A 16986-nucleotide genomic window follows, 5' to 3' on the forward strand; every position below is an offset into this window, starting at 1 on the left:
GCCGCGACCATCTCTAGATGGATCAGACAGACGGTGGTATAGGCTTATTCTATCTAAGGGTCGGGATCCCCCGTTCCCTGTTAATGCGCACTCTACTTGGGCGCTTAGTGCTTCCTGGGCCTTCCGCCATCAGGCGTCAGTGGTTCAGGGTTTAAGGCGACTACTTGGTCGTCGGTTCATACCTTTACAAAGTTGTATAAGGTTGACGTGATGGCATCATCAGATGCCTCTTTTGGCCGCAAGGTTCCTGCAGGCTGCTGTTTGAGGAGACTGTTGGTCTACCTCGAGGGTTTGTTGGGTAGGTCTCATCTTTTTGCTCGATGGGTCCCTTGATGCTTCTGGTTGGCTCCGGTTGGGCCTTCTGGATTTTGATTTCTGTTCCCACCCCTCATTTGTGGCACTGCTTTGGGACGTCCCAATTTGATATTAATCAAAGAGGACTACGTCTGTCAATGAGCGACAGAGAAAAATGGATTTTTGTAAGATCTTACCGTAAAATCCTTTTCTCTTGGCTCATTGACAGACGTAGTACCCGCCCCTCTACTTTTGAGCTGGGTTGGGTTAAATTCTCTGACAATGCTTTGTGACATAACTGATTTCCTGTAGCAGAGAGGAAGAGGATATACCCTCTGGCACTGCCCCTAAGGTGGGGCCAGAACGTTTTCTTCTGCCTAGTGTCCTACTCCTGTAGAGGGCAGTATAACCCAATTTGATATTAATCAAAGAGGACTATGTCTGTCAATGAGCTAAGAGAAAAGGATTTTACGGTAAGATCTTACAAAAATCCATTTTTTTTCCCCACAAACAGAGCTTTCTTTTGGCGGTATTTGATCACCTGTCCGATTTTTACTTTTTGCGCTATAAACACAAAAAGAGCGTAAATTTTGAAAAAATAACAATATTTTTCACATTTTTTTTATATGGAATTCTCCCCCCAAAAAAATGTAAAAATCAAAATTTTTTTAACATTTCAGGCCAATTTATTTTTACGCTACATATGTATGTTAAAAAAAATCACAATAAGCTTATTTTTATTGGTTTGCGCAAAAGTTATTGCGTTTACTAACTAAGGGAAAGATTTCTGTCATTTATGGTGACAGAAATCTTTCCCTTGTCGGGTTAACTTTATTGGTGATCAAGGGGTTAAGTGTGTCCCTAGGGGCATGCTTCTTACTGTAAAGGGGTATGGCTTGTGATGTAACCACAGAGACATACAATCCTAAATAGCAGGATCGTATGATCTCTGCAGTTAGATCAGGGAGAATGACAGGCGGCCTTGTTTACATCAGCCGCCTGCCTTTCTCCCCCTCCACCGGGAGATCGCGAGTGGCCGGCGGACATTGGGTCCGCCGGTCACACGCGCGGACATGTTAAGGAGTGAGAGGGGGCAGGAGCATGCCTATGGCGGCGAGCGACGTAGTCTTACGTCACTTTGCCTGTGAGGGGCTGACCGCTGCAGTAAATAGTCGTGCGGCGGTCGGCAAGTGGTTAAAGGGTACAAACAGCAACTAACGTACACATATGTGGTATCGCTGTGATCGTCAAGAGCAAGAGACTTTATTTTGGGTTGTTTTTTGGTGGTCGTTATGGTAGTAGCAAGAAATATACAGTTACATAAAAAAATAAAAAATAAAAATAAAAAGCTTTTTTACGATATTGGGCCAGGTTTCCATTTGATAAAAAAAAAAAAAAAAAAAATCAGAAGATATCAATTACCATTTACCACCAAATGAAAGCCCAGTTTGTCCTGAAAAAAAAAAAACAAGGTATAATCCATGTGGATGCACATATTAGTTGTGGTGATATGTATGGTTTTACTAACACATGCCAAAATTGCAAAATTGGGTTTAGGCATTTAGAGTTTTTACCCTTAAAAAGCGAAGGGGTTAACATTAGTGTAAGTGTTTATATACCTGAAATATTTTATTTAAACAAAATGCATGCATTGCAGGAAACCAGAATCCGAGCTATAGAGAAGGATTCCAGGAAAAGGACAAACAGTTTTTCTATAATCAACATTGTATCTTGCGAAGCCATAACTAAAATATTTTCAGCTGATAGCCGAGAAGACCTTCAGAAATGGATGGAAGCTTTCTGGCAGCATTTTTACAACCTCAGTAAGTGAATCTGCTGATCTTTGTCAGTTTTTCATGTTCCTGATATAACACTTAGGTGCCTAAATATAAATGTTTCACCCATAATGCCAACATTTGTCAAATTGAATCCGACTAAAAAAATAAGTGTGAATCTTGTGTAAAACATTAAATAGACCTTGTTTCTCAGCATATCTGATTAGGTACTGTCTGTGCTGCCTTTAACCACTTGCCGACCGCCGCAAGTAAATATACTGCGGCGGTCAGCCCCTCACAGGCAAAGTGACGTATATATACGTCACTAGCCTGGGAGGGTCTGGGGAGCGAGCGCGCGCCCCCGGAGGCGCGCTCCCGCTCACGCGCGGTCACGAACCCCCCTGCGCGTGTGACCGGCGGACCCGATGTCCGCCGGTCACTCGGCGATCGTCGGGGGAGAGGGAGAAAGGCAGGCAGCTGATGTAAACAAGCTGCCTGTCAGTTCTTCCTGTGTAGAAACCCTGATCATACGGTTCTACTATGTAGGACCGTTGATCAGTGTCCCTACACCTCAAGCCACAGCCAATCGCAGTAGAAAGCACGCCCCTAGGGACACAAACAGCCCCTCCCTCTCAAATAAAGTTAACCCCTTCACTGCCAGTGTAATTTTACAGTAACAGTGCATATATATAGCACTGATTACTGTAGAAATGTCACTGGTAAACCCAAAAGTGTCAAAAATGTCAGTCAAGGGTCCGATCTGACCGCCGCAATGTCGCAGTACCGCAAAAAAAATTGCAGATCGCCGCCATTACGCGTTAAAAAAAAAAAAAAACAACAAAAATTACAAAAATCTTTCCCTTTTGTTAGTAAACGCGATAACTTTTGCGCAAACCAATCAAAATACGCTTTTTGCGATTTTTTTTTTTTTTTTTTTTTTTTTTTTTTTTTTTTTTTTTTTTTACCAAACATATGTAGCATAAAACAAATTGACCGAAAATTTTTAAAAATTTTGATTTTTACTTTTTTTTTTGGGGGGAATTTCATATAAAAAAAATGTGAAAAATATTGTTATTTTTGCAAAATTTGCGCTCTTTTTTTGTTTATAGCGCGTGATCAAAAAATCGCACAGGTGAATAAATACCACCAAAAGAAAGCTCTGTTTGTGGGAAAAAATGGACGTCAAATTCGTTTAGGTACAGCGTCGCACGACCGCGCAATTGTCCGTTAAAGTCAGGCAGTGCCGAATCGTAAAATACCCCCTGGTCGGAATGGGGGTAAAATCTTCCGGGGCTTAAGTGGTTAAGTAAGATTGGTGGTCACTGACTATCCCCTGGCCACTCAGTATAATACAATCCCCTCTGCAGTTCCCAGTAAAAGTGGGCAGCAGTGTAATTATGTTGCCACTCATTGTAGTAAGCTGAGTGGGTAAGTCGCCTTTCACTATAGTGAGCTGAGCGGGTAGGTCTCCAACTCCAGGTCTGACTTGCCCCCTTACTATTTGTCGATTGATTGACAGGCCAGGAGTCTCCTGGTCTGCCATGCCTGCATGTACACAATTGGCAGGATATGCTAATGATTACCAAGGTAAGGTACAGCAGAATTTGTATGCAGCAATGTGGGCTAAATCAGAGACCCATGAATGGCAAACTTTTTCTTTGCCACAAACCAACATGCCAACAATTCTTCCCACATAAGTGTTCATTATGTCCTCGAATTCTCAGTGCATGCTGGGAATTGTCTGAAAGAACAGCAACAAACAGGGTCCATCATTGCACACACTACATTACACACACTCCTCACAGTGCCCAAGCATAGCAGATAGTTTCTGTATGCAGCTATGATGTCATGGACTATAAAACCAGAGGGCGCCCAAGATTACTTCCTTAGCTCCTAAGCCCTTTCATCCCCCAGGAAGAAAAGTGCTATAGAAATACAAATTTTAAACAAAAGTTTTTAAAAATGTGAATTGTGCAAAAGTGGAAGTGTAAAAGAAAAAAAAAAAAAAAATGTTTTTAGTGTATTCTAGGAAAGGAAGTATTTGAGAAAACTTGGCTATCTGCCAAGAAAGATTTTAGTTATTGTAAATGATGGTTAACAAAGCAAAGTTTTCTGGTTCTTTTTTACTGTTTGACATTTTCAAAATCATTCTGGGCACTTAAGCCCCCCTCAGTTAAATTTCAGAAAGTTTTACTCTAAATAACAGACTTCTGCGCCAGAAGTTTGTACTCTACATAAGAGACTTAATTTAGTTGCAAGTCTTTTATTTCCGTGTTACGGGGGCCATTCGCTGTGTTTATGGAGTTGTTTGAGTGAGTGTTGGCTTTCACACTGAAGCTCTGCTCTTAAGACCTTCTATAAAACCTAGTTTTTGAAAATAGTTTTAAAGACTTGAGAAGGAAGCAGTTATATGCTTTTCCTCTGACTGCCCTTCATTTAAATGTGTATAAAAAAATATGCCCAGTTTAGGAGTAACATTTGTATTTACTTTTTTTTTCTAATCTAAACACCTGGACTTTCTCAGGAACATTTCTGCTCTATTGGATAGGAAAGATGGCTCGACTAGTAACTTTTTCAGCCAAGATAAAACAGTTTGTAATTGATTGACTTATTTAAAACTAGGGCCCCGTGTTGTGTGACATAGCAAAGCTGATAAACTTTGCATAGAAGAAAATTCTTTCATTCTAAATGAAGTGGAAAATTTGACATATTAAGTTATTTGTGGATTAATGGGATGCATCAAAAAAATAGCAATATTTTGATTCCAGCCACCCTATATAGCCCTGTCTACATAGGCAGCTTATGGCAAAAACAAGATTGCTGAGCCTAAATGCTTGTATTTATTTTTATTTTCTTTCTCCGGGGCACATTTAAGTGAATAGGGCCACACCATAACTGCATGAAATGCAGGTGGTTGCATTAAGGTGACATGGCCTTTTAAGTGTTAAAACCGGCATCCAGGAGGGGACATATCACCCTTGAGCTGGCTATCAAATTCCTCTGAAAAGCTATCCCCCACAAATCACCTTTCATAGGGGCAGTGAACAGGTACTGCAAATGTAAACAAGGTCCAAATGTCTTCAGTTGCGGTCCTGACATTGTAATTCTCACTTCTTGCTGTAGAACATTATATATGGCACTTAATATTGTGTGGGATTGCTGCTATCACAGCATCCAGCTTAGTTCTGTTGCATTTCGTTGTAGAAGCTGTCAGAATTTCAGTCCCTCCAGTCCTCTCTGCCCCTTCTGGTGGTGGGAGAGTGCACAGGTGCCAAGGATGAGCAGCATGAAAGGCTGGACTGCAGAAGAGCAGAGCGTATAGGGGCCGAAGAGTCAGAGCTGGAGCAATGCAGAGAACTGATGGAGCAATAGGGAATACCCTGCCCACGCCCAGGAATTATTAGATACTTTACCCCCCCCCCCCCCACACTTATACTTTTTCACTGTGCTATCAATAATAAACCTACTTGCATGCCCAGCAAATCCAGAGGTGTTCTATAGTGATTCACCACTCCACTACTGCGCACAGTCCTGCGCTGCCTGACTGCATTGGCAGCCAGTTTTACCCCTGATGACATGCGTGCGCCGTGGCTTGTCCTCAGGGGCTTGTTGCAAGAAACAGAAAGCACCAAATCTCTGATCCTACACAACAGGGTATGCTCTGTAGCGTACCCTCAAGCCTTCAGGAATACATTATATCGGTATCTCATGGGGCTGTGGGAGACTTGGACATCGTTCTAGCTTAGGGTTCCCCAAAAAAGTGTAAAAATATAAATTGTTACATGGGGAGTAGAGTGATGGTAGTTATGAAAAGTTTATGGTAAAAAAAATAGAGAGGGTAGCTAAGTGCAGCAATCCCAGTATTAAATAATGTGGTTAAAAACACTCAAAGAAAGATAGTATAAAACTCATCATCCCGCACAGACAGTGGTGGGAGGTTTCCTGATGAGGCTCTCTTGGATCCTCGCTAGCTGACCAACAGCAGAGGGAAAGACCGATGCCAGAAGCAAGATGGCCGACCAACTTCCAGGACCAGCTTGGAGCACATGTACTGGAAGTGATGTCAGAAGGGGGCGGTTATATCTTTCAGAGCATGTGCAGATGCTCCTTTGTCAAACCCGAACCTGGGCCAAGAGAGCTCAAATAAATAGGGAAAATGGGCAAGCATGGGGCGGTACAACATTTTGGAGAATAATTAAAACAAAAGGAATTGAGTATGGGGCAATATCAGTGAGCAATATAAAGAGAATCTCCGATATATCACGGCCAATATACAGTCAATTAGTAAGATAATGAATAGGTAAGTATACATTCTAAAAGATTTGTAAGCAACTATGGGAACTATGTAAAGTTAGACAGAGGAAGGACTACAATTCCCAGCATAATTAAAAATATTGTCAAAAAAATGTGTATATATAATAAAATATTTAGAAACAAATATAATATAATAAGGTAAAAAAACAAGAAATCACCAGCAAGTCATCCAATACATGGAAAAATAACATAACCCTGCGGTGAATCCTAAAGATGACCAAGAAGGGTAATAAAAATGTATTGGTAATAAAAAGTATATTCATCGAAATTGGGGAGAGGGGAATTTCCATAGTACCATTGCCTGGAGAATATAGATGAACATTCAGTAAATCAATATATGCCTGGAGAATATAGATGAACATTCAGTAAATCAATATAATTCTGTAACGGCAGCAGGGGGAACAAAACTGTGTATACCAGTATATTCGAATTATACGAAGAATGGAGTAAATTTAAAATGTTGTATGAAGTAAGAAAGGAATCCATTGTAAAGTAGAATAAACTAGGGCAGCACAGGGGCTCATTGGTTAGCACCTCTGCCCAGCAGCACCAAGGTTCACTGGTTTAAATCCCATCCACGATCATTTATAAATGTGGGTTTCCCAAAGCAAGAAGAAATCAGAATTTACAGTATGACGCTCCAATTTTCTCATTTAGGCCACCTTGGCACAATACGTCAAGAGCATATATCCAGTAGGTCTCCCTTTGGCAGATCGTGTTCTGCTGTTTGGAGACCCCTGGGCATGGATTCAATAACCCACTCTCAGGCCGTTAGCGGACTTGCCTTGATGCTCTAAAAAATGTTTGGGCACACTGTCCATACCTTTTTCTGGAAAGTGAATGGGGAGAAGGAAAGGCCCGTTTTCAATAGTTTTCGCTCTGTCTCTGGGACCGCTGCTGTTCACAAGGGGTAGGGGCAGAGAAGTGGACTATTTAATAATTTTTTAGGTGCAGGCATTAATTGTGGCTCCTGACAATGAAATTAAGCCTGCCTGGGTGGGTCTAGTATAGAAGAGGCTGGAACTTTAAATATTGGGAGCCATGGTACAAAGGATAACACTGTCTGCACCTGAAAATTAATAAATAGTCCCCTCACTGCCCCAGGCCTCCTGCTTAACTGATAGGACCCATTCCCGGTACACGAGGGCTAACTTCACCCACCTATCGGCAGCCCTGGATGGGAAACCAGGCTTAGCCAGAAAAGAACATTGCTTCATTGTGCTACCAGGAAGTTTCCTTCCCATACCTCCCAGCTGTCTCAGATTCAGCGGGATAGTCCCGAGATTGCAACACAATTCTGGCATCCCACAAATCTGGTCTTTGTCCTTTGTCCTGCACTTCCACATGTCACATGGGTGGCAGAAGCAAGTTCAGTACAGTGAGACTGTACTGGACCTGCAGTTTCTCTGTAGGACAGAAGTAGGGTTGCTCCATCTGTGACTGTCAGCTGCCCCATGTAACAAGTCTACTGTCCTGTGAAGTCTCCAGTCAGGACTAGTACATTGCAGCTAATCCGTTCTTCTTGCAGGACAAGGTGGCACTGCAACTGCCCTGGCATCCTTGATTTGTGGTTAGGTAAGATGCAGCTGGATGGGTCAACAGGTTGGCCCTCTATCTCGGGAATGTAAGCAGAGTGTGTCTGAATTTGTTTTCTTAACGATGTAGGGAGTCGCAGTGGCAGCATCAGCTTTAAAACTTGCCTGGCAATTAGTACAGTGTCTTAGCAACTAGATGCCTCAGATTTCCATGAACCATGTACAAGAGAAAGGAGGGCAATGTAAATGAGGATGGAGGCCAGTATGTACAGGAGTATTATGTGCAGGAGGAGGCAGTGTGTATAGGAAAGTGGGTTATTATGCATATGGGGAGGGAGAAGGGAAATGGCAGGATTGGCAGTGTGTATGGGGGGGGGGGGGCTTTGTAACATTGAGGAGGAAGCAGTTGTCTGGGAGGGGTGGTGGTAATATACATTGGGGGGTATTGTGTGCAAGAGGGGGCAGTGTGCAGTAGCAGCAGTGCGAACAGTGAATGGGGTCTTTTGCGCAGGAGGAAAAGTGTGTTTATGGAGGGTGGTAATATGCACAGGAGGTGGCAGTGTATACAGGGAGGGGCATACCTCCCAACTAATTCTAGTTTTGGCGGGACCATCCTGAGAGTTCAAGTAAATCTCTCAAGGTCCCACAAATCCAGCCTGGAGTCTGAGTCTAGTGCTGGCACATATTCCTGAACTTGGTTCCGCTAACTTACCTGGCAGGGTCACGCTTGTGCAGGCACCCAGGACGTCTGCCATGTCCCTCCCTGATTATTTTAAAGTTCTTGATTAAGGTAGGCTCAGACAATGTGTTGGCTCTCTATCCATTTTCAGTGTACGCAAAATCTTGCGTAAAGGGAGCTTTTTTTTTTTTTTTGTACAGTAGGTGTCTGAGACTCTTGCTTGTGGCACAGCATTTAAAGTGTATTTTGTGGGTGCAAGGAAGCCTGGGTTTTGTTTAACCATGGCCATTAAGCCCCGTCCCACAGTAAACGGTTTGGCTACAGTCAGGTTGAGCACCCATGGGCTACACCCACTTTTTGCTACAGTGTGCTGTGCTCGCTGCAGGTCTCCATTCCCCTGAAGTGTCCCGGAGTTCTAAAGTGGCGAGGTATGCCTTTTGGACACAGTAAACATAGCTTTTTCCTCTGACAGAACTTAGTCTGCCCCATTCTACAGTGCATTGCTGCAGCATTAGTTTAGATTGGTTTAGATTAGTTTAGATTGTAATAAAAATAAATACTGCATAGTGCATACATTTTCTTCAGATAAAAAATGTGCATTTATTATTTTTGTTCTAAGAAGCCTGTAGACTAGAGCATTGCACTGATGATCAGCAGATTGCAGGTGCAATGCCAGGCTTCTGCAGACTCTCAGTATAATTGTCTGCTTGTACCTCCTGTACAGCCAAACAGTTACAGAACTTCAGAAGGATCTTTGAACTACGAGAGCTTGACTTTTAGAATTTGGCCTTTATTGTTCATTTGAAATATGGTTGCAACCCAAAACCTTTTGCAATCTGGGTTTTTTTATGAGTCCTTTTTTTTTTCTCCCTTCATTTCTGTGTTGCCACTTTGTTTCAGTGTTTCTAACTTTGGTTTGGTGTTTAAACTTTTTTTCCTGATTGCTTTTACTAGCTGCTCAGATCTCCCCACATCCAGCAGCTACTGTATGAACTCTCTGCACACCAATGGCATTCGAAAAGTGGCTTCCCTCAACACATGTTTTTGTAAACTTGCTGCCCAGCTGTGATGGCCCAACCAATCTGACATCATAAAGATTGCCAACAGAGGGAGGTAGAGATGGGAGTCTAAGTGTGCCCATGAATATTCTGATGGATTCTCATAGCACACTTGTGGCTCTGGGTAGTTGCACCGATTGCAAGGATTCCAGAACTAGAATTGTGCACGGACAGCTTGTGATGTTGGCCATGTCCTGCTCATTTTGGCTTGCCTATTTTGACCTGCCTATTTTGACCTTTCCAACATAAATGAATTGTACCAGAGTCCTGCTTCCCCTTTGGGGAGAGGGTTTTGGCAAAACAGTTTGACATTGTCCACTTACAGCACTATACTGGTGTTGTGTGGTAACTGCCTGGCTCTTGTCGGAGTTTATAAGACCTCAACTGCACACAGTACATGATCTGTGGCTGAGCCTGTGCATACTGGATATGGAAACTTTTTTTAACCTTAGGGTTTCTTAAAATAAAAGCTTTATGCAGTTTGGACCCAGAAAACATGTTGGCCCCCTTTTCTATCTCAAGCAGACCTAAATTGTTAACTTTATTTATTTTTTATCCTCTGTAAGCTGAGTCTCCTCTCAAAATAGGGCTTGCTCCAGTTCTGTTGTTGCATCTGCTGCTACTGATTGATGCTACTGATTGATTCTTGGGCAAGTACTAATATTCAGCACTTTCATTGAAAAGACATGCCATGATTGCTACAGGGACATAGTAAAGCAGGGTGAATAAGGAAATGGCACCCAGTTTACTATATACCATGGCAACCTAACAACTGGCATTTGTTCAGACCATCATTGTTAATTTAGTGCTGAAATATGCAATTAATCTTACTGAAATTTTAAAGGTCATCTTCATCTAGACCAGTGGATCTCAACTCCTGTCTTCAGGGCCCACTAACAGGCCAGGTTTGCAAGATAACTGAAATGCTTCACAGGTCATATTATTTGCTGCTCAGTGATTGCAGTATTCTAGTCTGCATCTCCCTAAGGTAATACTTCAAATCTGGCCTGTTAGTGGGTCCTGGGGGCAGGCGTTGAGAACCACTGATCTAGACGGACCTTCACTTCTCAAAATACTAGCTCCCTTCTAGTCATGCTGGTCCAATTGCATCATGACTTCTAATGAGTTCTGAATATCTTGATCTGCATGTTTGTTTCAGGTCTGTGTCTCAAAGTATCAGAAATGGCAAAACAGCTAGTATTTTCTGATAAAGATCAGCATGGCAGCTCCTATATTTGTCTCTGTGCAGATTTATTTTAAAGTAAACTGAAAAAGAAGCAGAGGCTAAAGTAAACTGAAAAAGAAGCAGAGGCTACAATCATAGGCCCCTTTTTTCTCAGTCCCAACATAAGTGGTTCATGGGGGTTGTATGTGCACCAAAACACCCTGAAGAAGTCCTGTGGGGCTGAAGGTGAACACTGATCCTCTGGCTTCAGTACTTCGTCATTCGTCTAAAACAAGTTTTCAAATCTGGAAACTCCGATGTTGTATACGTTCTTGTTCTGGGTAAGTGACTTAAAATAAAGCCATTGGGGCTAGCTTGACAACCCGGGCAACTCATATATTCAGCAGTGTCACTCATCGGGCTTCTCCAGGAAATGTTTGCTTTAAGTGTTTTTTATATCCAGAAAGAAAACCGTACCGGATTACTTTGATGAGGATTTCTTTACTTCTGTTGTTGCTGAGAATTGTACGTTTTCCATGTGATTGCCATAGGGGAAAATGTACTGCTGCCAAGTAATTACTTTGCTATACTTTGTATATGTACTAGGAAGTCTAGTCCAGCAACAGGTCATTTCCTATTTCTTTTTCAATTTCATGTTTTGCCATCTTTGCACATATTGTACCATAACAAACGAAATCTAAACAAATAAAAATCTTTGCTTAGATTTTTTTCTCTACAGCTGCAGACCATGAATTGACCAAATAAGTCTAACCGTTTTGATATGCCAGTGTTTAGTTTCTGCCTTGTGTTTAATATTCATACAATGGTGGTAACACAAGATAAGGAAATAATACATTTGTGTTAATGAACTGTTATAGGCAGCTGTCAGCACCATATGAATTGGATTGGAACAGCTGTTAGACAAGTTCCTGACATTCCACAACAGCTGCCTGCAGATCACATAAATCATGAATACAAATATATATTTAAAATTGAATAATGTTGTAAAGCCCTGTGGTTTGTGTATAGCATAGTATTCTAATCATATGATTTTACACATTGAGGAAAAATGATTACAGTGAAAATATTCAGCTACACAATGTCTGAAGTTCAGAGTTAAATATATCTAAAGTTTGCATTTTTAAGTATATCTAATGCCAAAACTAATGTTTTCATTGGGGAACAGTTTATTTTTCTCATGCCAGTTGTGTCCTGTTCAGGATATCTCACTTTCCTGAAGCCCAGCCATACATGGATCGAAATTCTCCCATTTCAACAGGGACAGGCTGAATTTTGATTTTGACACACCCAGGAGTCGGTACCCCCAGGCTATTACTCTCCACCTCAAGACTGCATTTCCAGTTTTAGCTGCCTGGTCTTAGGAGAGTGGCCAAACGGCTCCTTGCTGGGACTTCACCTTGGAAGACCCCCGCCATGACCCCCGGGCCTGTGGTTAGGTGGCCCTTAGTAGGCTCGACACTGCATGTGCGGCGGCGTGTGCCGCCATTTTTTGGTGGTCTGGCGCCCTTATCACAGGTCTCTGCAACCTGTGGGTTGTCTCTGCCTGGGGGCCGGCGGCCATTTTGCCTGGAGACCGGGGACGTGCAGAAGAGCGGGAAGCTACTGCCTCTGGTGGGTGGAGAAGTGATGGGCGTTTCTTTTCTCTCTGCCACGCTGTGAAGACACGCTGCTCCTGGATTGGTAACGGTGCTATTCCTGGGCCTACTGCTGCATTTTCAGGGGGGGTTCAGGGTTACCTTGTGTTTTCTGTGTGCAGCGGTCGCCTCTTAAAGGTGCGGTACACACAGGGGGGGGGGGGCGGCAGACTTGCTGGGACCTGTGGTGCATTTTTTAACCCTTTACGGTGCATGTTCCAGCGTTTCCACGTGTCCCTATCTGCTCCGTGTAGTGCTCACATAGGCCAGCTTTATAACATGGACTCCTCGGGGTTATCTGCGACTCCTGATGTCCTGATGTATCTCTGGGGCCAGCATCTGATATTCATGATGTGTCTTTATTGTCTGTTATGCAAGAAATGTCCAAAAAAATGGACAAGGTTATTGCAGCAGCATTTTCAAAGAAACGCCCTCGCTCCTCGCCTGTCTCCTCGCAGGCTTCGGATTCTGAGGCTGACATGGTCGCCCGCCACGCAGACCCTCTTCTGGTGGATGAGTCTCCGCATTCAGATGTTTCTGATGCGGAGGAGGATGTTTCTACATCCGCCTTAGCACAGGAAAATGGTGGATGCTCTAATATCCTCGGTGAGGGGACACCCTTAAACTCACGGATGCGATTTCAAAGTCGCAAGGGGACTCGGTTTCCTTTGGGTCTCTTAGGGCCAAAAAATCGGCGAGGGTTTTTCCCTGTCCAGAGGTTTTATCCACCTTGGTGGAAGAGCAGTGGCAGCGTCACAATCGCACCCCTGCGATTCCCAAACGCTTGGCTAGACGCTATCCGTTTGAGGAAGGGATCTTACGTTAATGGACAGTTCCTCCTCGGGTGGTTCCCCAGATATAGAAAAACAAAGAGATTTCCAGTCACAACTTACCAACCAGCGACCAACCGAATTGACCTGTCTAACAGTATGCGTTTAAAAACAGGGGTTTGGTTGCACACATTTGCAAATACATGCGTAAGCTGCAGGCCGCGGCAAGGCACCCTGTAATCTGCAGTCCCTAACTCTACAATTTAAAGAGTCTCTACAATGAGAGCACATGCATTTAATGGGATAGATGGAGGACAGGTGACTAGAGGGAGCCCACCCCTCCTTAAAGGCTCCCCAGATATATGGTATTCATAAGTCCACGGTTTTACCTCGTCTTTGTCGGATCCGGCGGATAGACGTATTGAGATCTTATCTCGCCAACTGTATACGGTTGCGGGATCTATTCTCAGGCCTGCCCTGATTACCATTCTGGTTTCTCAGACTGTTTGAATGGGTGAAGGCCCTGAGAGAGGCGCTGATGGTCACTTGGTTGCCGTCAGCTACGCTGGAACTTACTAAACAATTGTTGCAGACTCTGCAATTCGTATGCGATGCTAACCTGGATGTTCTCCTGCTTGCGGCCAGGGCATTGGTGGTTAGTGTGATTATCAGACGTATGATCTGGTTGAAGTCTTGGTCAGCCGACCAGGCTTCTAAAAAGCTTTTGGCTGATCTCCCATTTCAGGGTAATCGCCTTTTTGATTCTTCCTTGGATGAATTGATCAAGACGGTTATCGGGGGTAAGAGCATGCTCCTTCCCCATTCCTCTAAGAACAAGGCCCCTTACTGCCCAGAAGCGTCTTTTCCGTATGCCCGGGTCGCAGCAAACCAAACCGTCTTCCGGTGGTAGAGGTACCAGGAAACGGTGGGCTGGGAAGCCGAAATCTTCCGGTCCCGGCGCCCCCAAACAGACCTCTTCTGCCTGAAGGGGCGCCCCTACCCATTTTGGGGGTGGGGGGACGTATCCGTTTCTTTCCGGATCACTGGATCTCTCTGTTGCACGACAGGTGGGTTCACGAGGTGTTTCCGTCCTCCGGACAGGTTTTTTACGTCCAATCTTCAACTGTCCTCAGACCGGCTTGCCCGATTGCAGGATGCAATTCGGGATTTGCTGTCCCAAGGTGTGATTGTTCCAGTTCCTCATCAGGAACGCTTTCGAGGTTTTTATTCAAACCTGTTTACTGTCCCCCGGAAGGAGGGAAAATTGCTTCCAATCCTAGACCTCAAACGGTTAAACCGGTGTGTGCGCGTTAAGAAGTTTTGCATGGCGTTCAGTAGTGGCGTTCCTGCATCAGGGGGACCTGTTGGCTTCGATCGACATCAAGGATGCCTATCTCCATGCTCCCATTTGTCAGGCCCATCAACGGTTCCTCCGTTTTTTGCGGTGGGCCAGGACCATTTTCAATTTGTAGCCTTGCTGTTTGGGCTTGCGTCTGCTCCCAGGGTCTTCACCAAGGTGTTGGCCCCTATACTGGCTTTGCTTCGGCAGAAAGGCATAATCCATTCTGGGTTATCTGGACGATCTCCTGATCCAAGCAGATTCTGCTGTGCAATTGGAATGGGATTTTGAGGTGACCATTCAGTCTCTACAGCAGTTTGGTTGGACTCTCAACCTTCAGAAATCTGCACTGGTTCCATCGAACCTTCTCCACGGGAAATCCTTCCTTCCATTGTTGTGGACGGTAGTGACAACAGACGCCTGTCTGACTGGGTGGTTGGGGGGGGGGTTGCTGGGCACTCTTAACGTTTCAGGGTACCTGGACGATGGAGGAAACCAGTCTTCCGATCAATGATCAATGTTTTGGAACTGAGGGCAATCAAGGTGAGTCTACTCCATTGGATGGATGCTCTCCTGGGGTGTCCAGTCCGGGTCCAGTCGGACAATGTCACGGCCGTGGCATATGTCAATCATCAAGGGGGCACCAGGAGTGCCCTGGCGGCTCTGGAGGTTGCCGAAATTCTGCGCTGGGCGGAATCTTACGTTCTGGCCCTGTCCGCCGTGTACATTCCCGGCGTAGACAACTGGCAGGCGGATTACCTGAGTCGTCAGACTCTGAATCAGGGAGAGTGGTCCCTGCATCCGCAAGTGTTTCACCAGTTGTGTCTCCGGTGGGGAACCCCGGATGTGGATTTGTATACATCCAGTCAAAACCGAAAAAGTTAGTTTGTGGATCGGTCCAGAGATCCTCTGGCCAAGGCCGTGGACGCCCTCGTGGCTCCCTGGAGTCAGTACAGGCTCCTTTATGCGTTTCCTCCGCTGAATCTCTTGCCTTGTCTCCTTCACAGGGTCGAGCCGGAGGGGATTTTGACGATTCTGGTGGCACCAGATTGGCCCCCGGAGATCCTGGTAAGCCGACGTGATTTAGCTCCGGGTGGCAGGTCCGTGGGCGCTTCCTCTGTGGGAAGATCTTCTGTCGCAGGGTCCCATCTTCCATCCTGCTTTACGGTCGCTGGCTTTTAACGGCCTGGCTGTTGAGAGCAAGGTGTTGAAGGACAGGGGTCTGTCCGACTCGGTGATCCTTACCTTGCTTAAGGCCAGGAAGTCCACTTCCAGGAAGCTCTATCACCGTATGTGGAAAGCGTACATTGCCTGGTGTGAGGCGTCCCGTCTACATTCCAGGTCCTTTGCTGTCAGCATGATCCTGGCTTTTTTGCAGAAAGGGGTTGACCAACGCTTCGCTTTGGGCACTCTTAAGTGTCAGGTCTCTGCCTTGGCTGTATATTGCCAACGTCCATTGGCTACTCACTCTTTGATTTGTACTTTTCTTCAGGGGTTTGGCATTTGGCTCCGCCCCCCACAAAGGTCCACTGTGCCTCCTTGGGACCTTTTAATTTGGTTCTGTTGGTTCTTCGGCATCCTCCTTTTGAGAACATTTGGCGCATTTCATTGCTTGGCTTGTCGCAGGAGGTTGCCTTCCTTGTGGCTGTCACCTCTGCTAGTAGGGTGTCTGAACTAGCGGCGTTGTCTTGCTGTTCCCCGTATCTGGTGATACATAGGTTAAGTTGGTGGTGCAACCTAATCCGTCGTTCCTGCTTAAGGTTGTTTCTGATTTTCATCTGAATGAAGACATAGTGCTCCCGTCACTCTGTCTGTCTGAAACCTTCCCATCCCAAGGAAATTGCTTTGCATTACTTGGATGTGGTTTGGGCGATGCGAGTGTATCTGGAGGGTACTGAGTCCTTTCGTCGGTCGGACTCTCTGTTTGTGAATACGGATGGACCCCGGAAGGTTCAGGCTGCATCTGCAGCGACCATCTCTCGATGGATCAGACAGACGGTGGTGAGGGCATATTCTCTTAAGGGCAAGGTTCCACCTTTCCCTGCCACTGCTCACTCTATGCAGGCGTTGAGTGCCTCCTGGGCCTTCCGCCATCAAGCGTCGGTGCTGCAGGTTTTTTTAAGGCGGCCACTTGGTCGTCCGTACACACATTTACCAAGTTTTACAGAGTGGATGTGCTGGCATCTGCAGATGCATCCTTTGGCCACAAGGTGTTGCAGGCCGCTGTGTAAGGAGCGTTTTATTTTTCGCTCCTCCTTTATGGTTTTGTTACTTTGAGCTGCAGTTGTTCCTTGTTGGGCTTCATGTTTTGTTGGCTATGTTAAGCCCCGTACACACGCACAGATCGTCGTCCTACAAATGTTCGTCTTTTCTCCCCGTAATGTCGGTGTCTGTTGAAAAGT

The 16986-nt window shown here is 44.9% G+C and overlaps 1 protein-coding gene across 1 annotated transcript in view; it reads left to right on the forward strand.

Moving 5' to 3' along the window:
• The window catches only part of RTKN2 (rhotekin 2), a gene marked incomplete at its 5' end in the record, with an annotated part of 154299 nt that overhangs the window by 124480 nt on the left and 12833 nt on the right, over positions 1-16986 (forward strand). Inside the window, one exon of the mRNA XM_082268252.1 lies at positions 1952-2117. Coding sequence (XP_082124378.1) covers positions 1952-2117 — 166 coding nt within the window. The remainder of the gene's footprint in view (positions 1-1951; positions 2118-16986) is intronic.

This window comes from Pelophylax lessonae (genome assembly GCF_965119305.1).
Source record: "Pelophylax lessonae genome assembly, chromosome: 9".
Taxonomy (NCBI): domain Eukaryota; kingdom Metazoa; phylum Chordata; class Amphibia; order Anura; family Ranidae; genus Pelophylax; species Pelophylax lessonae.